We start from the raw sequence: 11,806 nt of genomic DNA on the forward strand, positions 1-11,806 counted from the left end.
TGGTACCGCGCTACTCACCCACGGGCATTCAGATTTATTACCCTTGTCGGAACGAATTTGGGGTTAATTCCCCATTAGTGTCGGAGTTTGAGACGGATTCCGGAGTTATCCTTGATAACTCCGGAATCCGCATCACGTGATGGTCGAGGGTGTGGTTTGTAAACTCCGACGTATTACAGGCTGGTAGGGGAAGGCCAGGACGGTTTGTTCACCGAAGTGTGTACGTCATATGGTGTGAGTTACTCGTTTCAGGGAGATGAGAATGAGTACGGCAGATGACGGATTCGACCACCGCAATTCCTGCGGGAGGCTAGTAGGTGAAGAGGAGCAAGGTGAGTTACACCAAGCACTGTGGTCTTGTGTCTCACCACGCACGTGTGAGTCGACGGTGAAGGCTGGTGGCTGGTAGGGGTAACAATCTCGCGTTTGTGCGTACGTGAGCGGTGAGATGACTAATGGTGTATCTTCTCCATGGTTTGTTTCAGTGGTTACCGTGGGACGGCATGTCCGGGGCGGACATGTCGCCAGCCTCATCTGGTGAGCAGATGGAGGAGGAGGCGACGCAGCCGGAGGTGGAAGCTGCGCCGAAGGAGTCGACGCAGCCGGAGGTGGAAGCTGCGCCGAAGGAATCGACGCAGCAGGAAAAGGAAGCTGCGCCGGAGATGACGACGCAGCCGGAGGTAGGAGCTGCGCCGGAAGAAGAGGGGACGACGCAGCCGGGGGAGAAGCTGCGCCGCAGAAGACGACACAGCCGGATGGAGAAGCTGCGCCGCAGAAGGAGACGACGCAGCCGACGGAAGAAGCTGCGCCGGAAGCCGAGGAGGAGGCTAGGGAGAGGGAGCTGCTCGGCGAAGAGCCGATGGAGCTCGGTGAAGGGTGGGACGAGCTGCCATTCGCGGACGAGCTGCTGCAGTCCCCTCCGGCGGCAAGAGCAACCCCAGTGGCAGGGGTCAAGTCGAGTCGCCGGAAGAAGCGCGCCGAGGTCATCAAGACCACTCGTCCGGCGAGCGTGACTCCCATCGTAGAGCAGTGCCCTGCACCAGGGGTTCGGGACGGCCTGCGGGAGCCACCCCACCCTGGTCCCCGGCAAGAGGAAGTCGGGCCTGCCCCAGTGGAGAGGTGGCGGGGCAGGAAGGTGCGGAGAGCGGGCGCGAGTGAAGGAGGGTCCACAACCCCCCCCCCTGCGCCCCGGCGAGAAAGGTGCAGCCGCACATACAGAGGCGCTCCCCCACCAAGACGCAAATCCTGAGGGGGGCGGGTCCGCTGTACGCCCATTTCGGGAGTTGTCGCGACCTCCCTGCGGAACGAGGCCTGGCACTGGTGGTGTGTCCGATGCGGCGTGCCGACCTGGCACGTGGTCGACCACCACGCCGAGTATCATCGGCGGGAGTGCTTGGTCGCTCAGTGGCCGATCCAGGCGTGTGACAAGGCCTACCCAGGCGCGGTGCTCTACCGCCTGTCACACCACCTGGCGGCAGAGCACCGCCTAGGTCGCGTCTACCGGATGGGCACCGACGGGAGGTGGCCGGAGCAACACGCCCGTACCCCTGAGTACAGGGAGTGCGCGAAGGGCTACCTCCGGGAGAAGACGGCGCTATGGCAGAGCGCCAAGAAGGTGGCGCCGGCGTCACCACCAGCCGGCCGAGCCATTCTGCGCCCGGCGCGTAGGGATGCTCGAGCCTACGCACAGGTAGTGGCTGGCACTCCGCCCAGGCCTGTGCCTGTAGACGCGCCTCGGGCCCCCTTGAAGCGGGGGCCGCCCACCGCTGCGCCCCGGAAGGCGAAAGTGCACGCTACCGGCGTAGTGCTGCCTGCCACGGGGCGCACGTCGACTGCCGCGGAGCGCGCGACGTCGGCTGCAGCGAAGCGCGCACCGTCGACCCGGACAGAGCGCGCGACGTCGGCTGCAGCGAAGCGCGCACCGTCGACCCGGACGGAGCGCGCGACGTCGGCTGCAGCGAAGCGCGCACCGTCGACCCGGACGGAGCGTGCGACTTCTGCTGCAGCAAAGCGCACACCGTCGACTCGGACGGAGCGTACGACATCGACGGCAGCAGCGACGAAGCGCGCGGCATCGATGGGGGCGAAGCGTGCGGCGAGACGGGAGGCAGCGTCGGCGAGACAAGCGTCGACTGCAGCGACACCGGCCCCATCAGCTGTGTTGGCTCGGGCGCCCGCGGAGTCATCCGCGTCGACGTTCAAGCCAGCTATGGCAGCTGGGTCGCAGGCGGCCGCCCTGGAGCCGTTGTGCTTGGAACACGTTCCCAGCAGCGACCGGGCCGTGTTCCGGCAATTCTGTAACATGTGGGAAGACTTGCCGGAGGAGGGTAGCGGGGACTGGGACTGTCCGGCGCTCAGCTGCGCAGACGGCACGCCGGCACCAGGACTCGTGCACCAGATGGGGGTGGTGCAGCTAAACCAGGCCGTCGTCTGGGCACACAACCGCCTGCGCCACGCGCGCGTGGTGGAGATCGCGGCCCTGGGTGAACTCAGGAGGAGGACGGAGGCCGTCCTATCCCTGTGGAACCCCGGGGACAAGCCACCCCAGCAGTAGGTGCGATCAAACAGGCCGCCGGTGCACCGCTCGAAAGGCCTTCGGGATCGACAGGACGGTCGATCTTGAAGGGGGGAGGAGTGTAGCGGTGGCACCGGGCCCTCGGGTTCCCAGAGCGGTGGGGGTGGTACCGGGAGCTGGGGAGATGGTGAATGTTTGTTATTGTTTAATTGTTCTGTCCTTGTGCCTGTTTTGTCTCGGGTTTGCTTACCGAGGGTTGAATATCACCAAAGGGGGCCGCCATGTTGGGTGCAATGGTCCCCCCTCTAGCGGCAGAGCACGGCGAAACAGTTGGCCCGGCAGGTCATAGGCGAGAAATCGTCAAGTGGTTCTTGGTAGTTGGCGGGAGGAGCGCAGGAGAGAGGTTGTGATATAGTTCGAGAGAGAGACAAAGAGATAGAGAGTTAGAGAGAGAGAGAGAGAGAGTTATAGAGTGTTGTAGAGAGAGGGAGAGAGAGAGCACCACCGCTTTCTGCCTAGAGCGGCCGTTGGGTGAGTAAAACCCCGTATTGTCCCGTCGTTGTGGGGTGAGTGAATAATACAGTACTATTTAGAGTGAACGTATCGGGTCTGCACAAATAGCGGGGGAGTTAGTCTATTTCGTGCGCGGCTGTACGGGAGGTGAAGCCGTCGGTACCTAACTGTACTGTAGCCCTTTTGCCCGGCTGCGTTCATAGTCTATATTGTGTGTTTAACCTTTGTGTTTACCTTGGGTACACACTTGTTATTCATCGTAACACGAGTCTAACGGGCAGGGGGTGGGAGTTGCCCCGCTGTGTGTGTGTGTGCATGTCGTTACTCGTCCCGCACTGTTGACTAACTACGACACACCGGGACCGAAGCACAGCGGAACCGGTTATTGCGGGAGCGCAGTAGCCTCGAAGCGCTCGGGTGGCTAGCGGGGTCCAGGAGGTGACGATACGGCCGGTTCAACGCCTCCGGGCACAACAGGTGAGTGAAATACCTAAGGTTGTGTGCTAGCCACTAAGTGTCGACCGGTGGTGCCATCGGGTGTCGCCGGAAGACGCTAAATGCTACACGTGGTTTTCGATTCAACCCCGAAAATTATAGATCACCGTGGCAAGTTAGAAAAGCACCATGTAAAACTTTCCCTTTACAGGAAGGGTGCCGGCCCAACTTGCTTTTCACTGGCACTGATTATGTAAGACAGGGAGATGCGATACAAGACACAAGCTGCAATTCATGAGCAATAGTAATTACAGTTTAAAAAAATAGAATGAGAACTCCGTATCAAGACTCTCGCATTTCCGTCAAAAAGCCAAAGAGATGCAACTGCAAATATTCGACGGAAATAAAATTCACAGAAATCCGATCCCCGAATGTTGTACTCGCCACTTTTTTCTTCGGTATCGAATCGAGCAGGTCCAGACCCTTGTTGTCTCCGTCCACGCATCTTTCATCGTTCTCAGCTTCCTCCTCCTGACTCAAGCGCAACTTGTCGGCTACGATCTGTATTGCTGTGATCCACTCCTCTCTGTCGAAACACAGCCATTGTGTTACAGTCCCTGTGTTAGCGTTCACCTCTAATGAACAGTCACCCATAAAAACATATATATATACACATAAGTAGCCTAGCGTTACCCATATATGAAGGTCACCTTCGTCGTTTCCCTCGAGTCGCCGTTATATATAGCGAAACCACCTCTATAAAATGGACACCTGCTTATAAAGGACACTTTGACTTCCCTTGAGTGACCCCTTATAATTATACAGGTTTGATTGTTGGTGCAAACGGAACAGTTAATTTGGCCATAATTATCTTTCAAGATGATGCAAAAGCTCAAGGAACTAATGTTAATTAACTAAACTTAGGATCAGATTATAAATAAATTGGAACTAGTTGATCATTTTCTCATCGCTAAGATGGGGAAACAATTTTTGTCTGCTATTCAACTATTAGCACTGTAGGGAACCCCAGAATAACAACATCACTTAATGCTGCCCCCCACCTCCTATTCAAATATGTCTATGGCTGAACTTAGCCATGACTTACCTGTAGTGATATGTTGTGCAACATGCACAGGCCTAAGAAAAAAAGATGTTTGTTTCCGCTAACAGGCTGAAAAAAATTGGAAACGGTAGGCAGGCCACTCTTTTTTTATCAATTTAAAAAAAATAAAATAACAATACTTGTTTTATACTTATAACAGCCCATATGATGACTTCAAAGTCAAATCAATGCATTCACCGATCGATATCACGTTGGGATTTTCTTTATTTTTTTTAAATATTAAAAAAATACATTTTTGTTTGCCTATCACAATAAAATGTTTCGACACGGCGGTTTAAAATGGACTCCGTCGGGTTAGCGGAAACAAACGTCTTTTTTTTAGGCCACATAAATGTAACTATATTGTGTGGAATTGCCAGGTTTCCTAGATCTACGGTTAAAACTGATATCACAATCCATGCAGCCAGTTGTGTGCTCATGTATACATGCTGTGTGTACGTTTATATCTTACACACCTACTCATACATGTGCATGTACACATGCAAGCACGCACGCACGTGCACGCATACACGCAAACACGTGTGCACATTATGCACGCATGAACACGTGCGCACACACGCACGCGCGTATGCACACAGGCACATGCACACTCGGACACAGTTATAAAGCTTAGCTAATTACAGTATCACATAGCAACTGGCTCTTCACACACCTCTCTCCAGCATTATCTGCGTGGAAGGTTCGTTCAATCACTGTTGTCCACTGTAGACCACGGATAATGAATGTATTTGCCTTTGGCTTGTCTTGCCTCATAATCTGACAACCTGAGAGGGAAGAAAATTGTAGGCTAGCAAGAAATTTAATTGGTTTGAGCTAATGAGAAGACACTACAAAAACACGACTTTACATGTATACTAATAATGTCTCATTAAACCAAGTGCATTGCGTGGACCAAATGCATCATTTTAATGTTTGTCAAGTTGAATATCAAAATTTTGTTTCAAAATTAAGGGCATGAAGATTACAAACCAGGACAAAACAGACATCATGCCATATTTCATGATTCTTTAAACAATAAATTACGTAATACAGAGAGCGAATGACTAATGCTGCTCTCAACATATTTTTTACATATACACTTTTCTTTTAGATTATTGGCTGTACTACATTTTCAGTAGAACTCGTATTAGCAGCTTGGTCGTCAGTTAGTCTTGCTGAACATTGCTTATAGGGTCTATGTCCCCAGGGTACTGCCGGAACGTACCCTGGGTACGGTCCGGTATACTGGAACAGACCCTGTTAACTATTTGATATGGTTAGGGTTAGGGTTAGGGTTAGGGAGTAGGCGTAGGCAACTCCCTAGACTCGTTAGTGGAGTAGGCGAGGTACGGTCCGCCATATTAGATAGTACCAGGGTACGTTCCGGTATACCGGCAGTACCCTGGGGGACATAGACCCTCTCAGCCTTACTGTTATGTGGCTCATATCAACACAGGCTTTCTAAACTTCTAAGAAATTCCAAAAGCTTAAAAACAATGCTTGGTTACCAATATGCAGTTTTGGTTTACTGTAATTATCGGACAATTAAGTGTGTCATCAGATCTGCAGATCAAACGTCTCATGGATTGGGAGCATAGACATTTCCCCACAAATTCCATTAAAACTTTTATTAAAGGAATAGGTCCATTGATTATGCAATGTTGACGAATACTAGAGTAACTGGCACCTTGTGTAGTTAATAAGTACATTACCTTATAGCCAAACGTGTATTAGTTTGTCCAATATCACTGCTGGTTACTAAGAAATGTCCAATTGAAATCCGCAGTCCAAAAATCAGTTGTTTGCAGTTTCAAACCGCTGCCGGCGAAGCGGGTGTGATACAGATTTATAGTGCACCGGACATTTACAGACATTTTTTTTTTTAGACACACTAAACATGGACGCTCGTGATAAGGAACTTTTTGTCAGGGCTGTCCACGTGCGTCCGTGATTAGTACGCGTGTTTTACTCTATTTCCATGTTTAGTCCGTGGCCGTGGTTACACCGCTGACACCTCCGTTTCATCTGGCGTCCAAAACATACGGGCCGCACAAATGTTTACGTCATCGCTTGACTCCTGGATGACATTTACGGCACGTAAATGATACGTTGATACATATCAACAACCGATTTCAAGTCTTGTTTGTAATGTAACCAGCAGTGATATTGGACAAACTAATGCGCGTTTGGCTATAAGGTAATGTATTTATTAACTACACAAGGTGCCAGTTACTCTAGCATTCGTCAACATTGCATAATCAATAAATCTATTATTCCTTTAACCAGAACAGTTCATTAATGTTTTTGTACTGCAATTAAAGCAATCAGCAATTTCAATGACAAATAATTACCAATTATTTCATGAAACTGTCAAACAAGTATTACCCCGAACCTCTCTCCTAGCACATCAATAGGTCTAAACTTATTATTGCACCAGTCATGCCTACAGGTTAAATCTCTTGGTTAAATCTAACCTTGAAACAATGTAAGTCATAGATTTCGCATAGATACGATTAAAGTGGAGTGCATACACGTTGGTTGGGCACATGGGTAACAAAAGAAAAAGATGATGCATGGTTTAATAAATACAAGTTTGTGAGATTAAACATTTTTTACAAACCATTATAAACTCCAAGTTTGCAATATTTTTTATCCAATATATCACATGAAAGACAAGTTTGTAAACTAAAACAAGTTTCTCACCCAATGACCCAATGACCAACATATATTTGACCTTATAATTACTGTCCCAACTCAGTCTTAAATGTTGAATATGAAAACCACGACTACTGCTACCTCAGGATATTTTAATAATGGGATAACATGGACTGATGACAAAGAAATTAAACATATTACCACTGTCTGTGTCCTGCATAGGAGCTTACATAGAATAGACCAAAATAACTTTGGTATTTTTTACAGAATATAATTAATTACACACTATACATTATGAAATGCATGAAAGTTTCAGATAATAGAGCTGTCACTTCACAGATTTGTGCAGAATGAAACCATAATCATGATAACCGACTCAAAAAATTAAATACTTCAAATGAACGTACCCTTGACTGTGAAGTTATTTAATGGATCCTCTAGACCCTGACCTGGTTCCTTTTTAAACCCTATTAGTGTGCCATCTTCAAATAGTATCATGTAACGCTGCCTCCAATTACGAATATGTTCACCTGAAATTTAATTAATATGGTTAATTGCTACTAATGACAAGATACATCTGTGCATGTGCTGTACATAACCGTTCACTACCACAGATAAGGTCTATGTCTACCTGACCTCTGTTTGACCTGGCTCGTTTAGCTATTTCTGACTAACCCTAACCCTGGTAACTATCTGATATGGTTAGGGTTAGGGTTAGGGTTAGTCAGAAATAGCTAAACGAGCCAGGTCAAACAAAGGTCAGGAAGACATAGACCCTACGGGCTTCACTACCCACTAAAACTTATGAACCAATTTCATTTTAAATTAAACATTACAACATGCATGTAAAAAGCACATTCACATACAGATTCAATATAGCAGAATAATATAATAAGGTTTTTGTAGGGTTTATGCAATATTTACTATTGAAACCAGTAAATAAATGAATACAACTTACCTCTCTTGTAGAGAAATCCTTCTTTGATAATTTTTCCTTTGGGTTGAGCTATCTTGTTTTCTGTATCTGCCATTTCCAAGGCTTTGAGCTGTATTAAAATGAGGTCATCCTGTTAGTGGTAGCAATTTCTAACATCTACATTTCCTTCGTTTACAATAACATCTAAATCCCTCCACCCAGCATGATGTGAAGGGTTGCCGATAACTTTGTTGACTATGCAATACAGGCACTTAAAACTAGACTCCCCTTTTCAGGGTTTTTTTCTGAGAGAAAATTAGACATAGAAGAGGAGGTACAGGGGGTTGTCTTCCTCCCGCCTCCCTCCCCCTCTCCTCCTGTCTCCCTCCCTCAACACCTCCAGGATCTTTTATATTTTGCGTTTTCTTTTTTGAATGTCACGTAGTTTCTCTGACAGTTTGCGTAATAAATGTATTTATCCTGTACAATGTATTTTCTCATGTATTCATTTCCGGTGCTATATGGATTTCTTTTATTTTTCTCTACTTAGTATATACTCTCTCTCTCTCTCTTTCCCCAATAGTTTGTTTTGGATGTAAATCCTCCCGCCCACTGGCCTCCCTACTCCCGCTCCTTCCCCTCCCGCTCCCCTCCCCCTTTTCTCCCGTCTCCCGCCCCCTACTCTGCCGTCTCCCGTCCCTCCTTCTCCTGTACCCCCGCCCCCCCCCCTGTACCCCCCTCATAGGAGGTAATGGCTTGTTTGGGAAAAAAACATGCATGATGGATTCAAAGGCATGCCGTAGGCACGCATGCGGATGCAATAAACGCACATGGCAATCTAAATATGCCAGAAGCACGTGGGGACTGGTCACTGGTGATTTATTTATTTTAGGGTTGACACTATTTTGACAACGGCGAGTAAATACAGGAACATTTTCACAACGGCGATGTTAAATTTGACAATGGGGGTGCGCTACTGTGCCTCTTATGTATAAGAAACCCTGCTTTACTTTAAAAGTTAATTACTTGAAGTTGATCAAAGGTGGTTTCCAAGCTAGTAAAGCAGCTCTCTGCATATACCACACAAATGAATATAGGCTGGACCTCGATGATCTACCATCTGACAGTCTGGCACCATCAGTGGTCCGGCAAGAATTAAATGCAGCGGTCCGTAATTTGTGGGGCTATCGCTTGGTGGCGCCACCGTTTCCCGCGATATAACCAGGCATTGTTTACGTGTGATTGTTACTCCAATTTGTCTGTGCTCATTTCTGGGTATTATTTATCCTTCAATGTTGCCACACAATAAGTGGCGAGGTATTGTTACTTTATGTGTTATTTAAATGACCTAATGTTAAAATTGCCAAATTTACGCAACAACTTACTAAAAATTTGTGACTCAAGCGTTAAAAGTGCCGTTTTTGAAAAATGTAGCCAGCCAACTACCCATAGCACATGGTGGAGATTTGTATACACACATTTTAATCACGTATAGTAGATGAAACAGGCACCGTTTATCTCGACCCACGCACCAATTTGGCTCACATTGTGGTGAGTTTACCTGCCTTGAGGTCGGCCAGCTCGACTTGCGAGTATAGTACAAGTCTACACGTACATCTTAGTGTATACACTATAGTACTGTACTGTAGGCAACTGGTCAGTAACAGACCATCCAGACTGCACCAACTGTATAATAAAGTAGGAGCAACCCCTAGGGTCAAAACATTGCACAACCAACCCTGCATATAAGCATCCCTCAAGGGAAATGCCACGAGTAAACCCTTTATAGATAGCTATCTATTCTATCAGGGTATCCGCTATTATAGAATGATGTGCAGGTGTGGTGGTTACGGAACTTCACAACTTTAAACTGTGAAGTATAATAACATTTTGATTCCGGAGACATTGCTTTGCAATTTGCTTCGTAAATTTTCAGGTAGTCAATTAAATATTTTTTATCAATTGCGACAGCTGACGCTGTATATAGGAAATATGCATATATAAGAAAATATGGTGAAACAGATTTCAGTGTGTGACAGGGCCCATTAACATGTAATTAAGTCTTTTGTTTTGAGACAGTTTACACCCTGTAAATGTTGCTAAATTCAATAAAAAGAACACAACTTGTAACAAGGATGTGCACGCATTATACCTAGACTATCAATCCCAGCTGTGACATCAGCACAGCATTATTACTGACGCAAGCACTGACAGTGACAAAACGTGGAAGGTGTCAGTGACAGTATCATACAGCAACCCAAAGACTCTACTGCACCGCGACCATCTGCGTAACACGGAGAGAGGCAAGAGTATGCAGGTGGTGTAGGCTAATGACATGTACGGTGTACTACAAGTGTGAATATATTAAGTACGCATCCGATGAACGATGGACGGGCAGCGACTCGGTGACAACGTGCGACTGAATTCCTAACCTTGGGTATCAGCGCATTACGAGATAATAAGCAACCCGCCAGCAATTTTATCTATTTACCTTCCTTCTTCAGATTCCTGTTATCATACGTCTAACATTTGTCGTTTTTATAGTAACAAGAACAACTAATAAAGCTTCATGAATTATACTGTCTGGGTTGGCAGTAACATCACGACCACAAGTTGTTGATTTGTCTGGCAATGACGTCATAGTCTCGCGAGATTGCGATTTGCGAGAGTCCGCCACGCGAATTCATTCATCACCACGAAACGCACGTGTTGGTATTTGCGAGTTACCTTGTTACTTGTATTAAAATGTATAATATAATAAACGTTTGCACTTTTGCATGTTTATCAATTGTTGCAACTGTAATAACCTGACAATGAACCCACCGTTACCCACGTACAAAATGAAACAAACTGACATAGAGCCTATATATTATTATATATTTATTATTATTATATAGGTCACGACATATATATATCACAAAGTTATTGAGTAGGTACACGTTATAAAACATATTATATAATTAAAACACGTTAATGAACGAATTGAATTAGGTACAGCAATACCCTACAATACGTAGGGAGAAGAGAAGATACCCGAGGGGCGGTAGCAGCAGAGAGAGGTTGAGCGAGGGACAAGGGAGGCAAGAGGAAGGGCGGGAGGGGATGAAGTAGGAGTTTTGCACCCTACAGGCTAGGGCGCTCTCCTAATTATAAACACAGGTCCACTGATAACAGTTGATTATATAAATCTATGCTAAGATACCCCCTAGAACCATAATAAATGCGTAATCATCACAAAATACAACTCCTCTCGTGAGGTATTGCGCATGCGCTAACACACTAACATAGCCAGATTGTCTACTGATTGGTATATGCAGCGGGGAGCTTACATGTAAGGTCTTCGTCCTATTTCTTAAGTGAGGTCTGCTGATGGAATTTTATCATATAAATCTATGCTAGGATAACTCCTCGTCATTTTAAATGCATAAACTTTGCAAAATATTCTTCTTCTCGGGAGATATTGCGCATGCGCGTGCACCATTTCAGGCGTGCAGTACGTACTAAAGAAAACTGCACAATATAGCTTGCTGAGTGAAAGAGGGGTGCGAGACTGAGGAAAGGCTGAGAGAAGAGAGCTGAGGGGCGGTAGAAGAAGGAGGAGAATGAGCGAGGGACAGGGAATTTAGGCAAAGGAAAGGGCGGGAGGGGATGAAGTTAGAGTTTTGCACCC

At 47.0% G+C, this 11,806-nt stretch overlaps 1 protein-coding gene across 1 annotated transcript in view; it reads right to left on the reverse strand.

Moving 5' to 3' along the window:
* Positions 1 to 10,750, reverse strand: part of LOC106805048 (RAC-alpha serine/threonine-protein kinase-like) — a gene marked incomplete at its 3' end in the record, with an annotated part of 27,803 nt that extends 17,053 nt beyond the window's left edge. Inside the window, 5 exon segments of the mRNA XM_014806520.1 lie at positions 3,908 to 4,049; positions 5,239 to 5,350; positions 7,628 to 7,750; positions 8,179 to 8,266; positions 10,628 to 10,750. Coding sequence (XP_014662006.1) covers positions 3,908 to 4,049; positions 5,239 to 5,350; positions 7,628 to 7,750; positions 8,179 to 8,251 — 450 coding nt within the window.
* Between the last annotated feature and the right edge of the window lie 1,056 nt (positions 10,751 to 11,806).

The sequence above is a fragment of the Priapulus caudatus genome, unplaced genomic scaffold (assembly GCF_000485595.1).
Source record: "Priapulus caudatus unplaced genomic scaffold, Priapulus_caudatus-5.0.1 Scaffold97, whole genome shotgun sequence".
Classification (NCBI taxonomy): domain Eukaryota; kingdom Metazoa; phylum Priapulida; class Priapulimorpha; order Priapulimorphida; family Priapulidae; genus Priapulus; species Priapulus caudatus.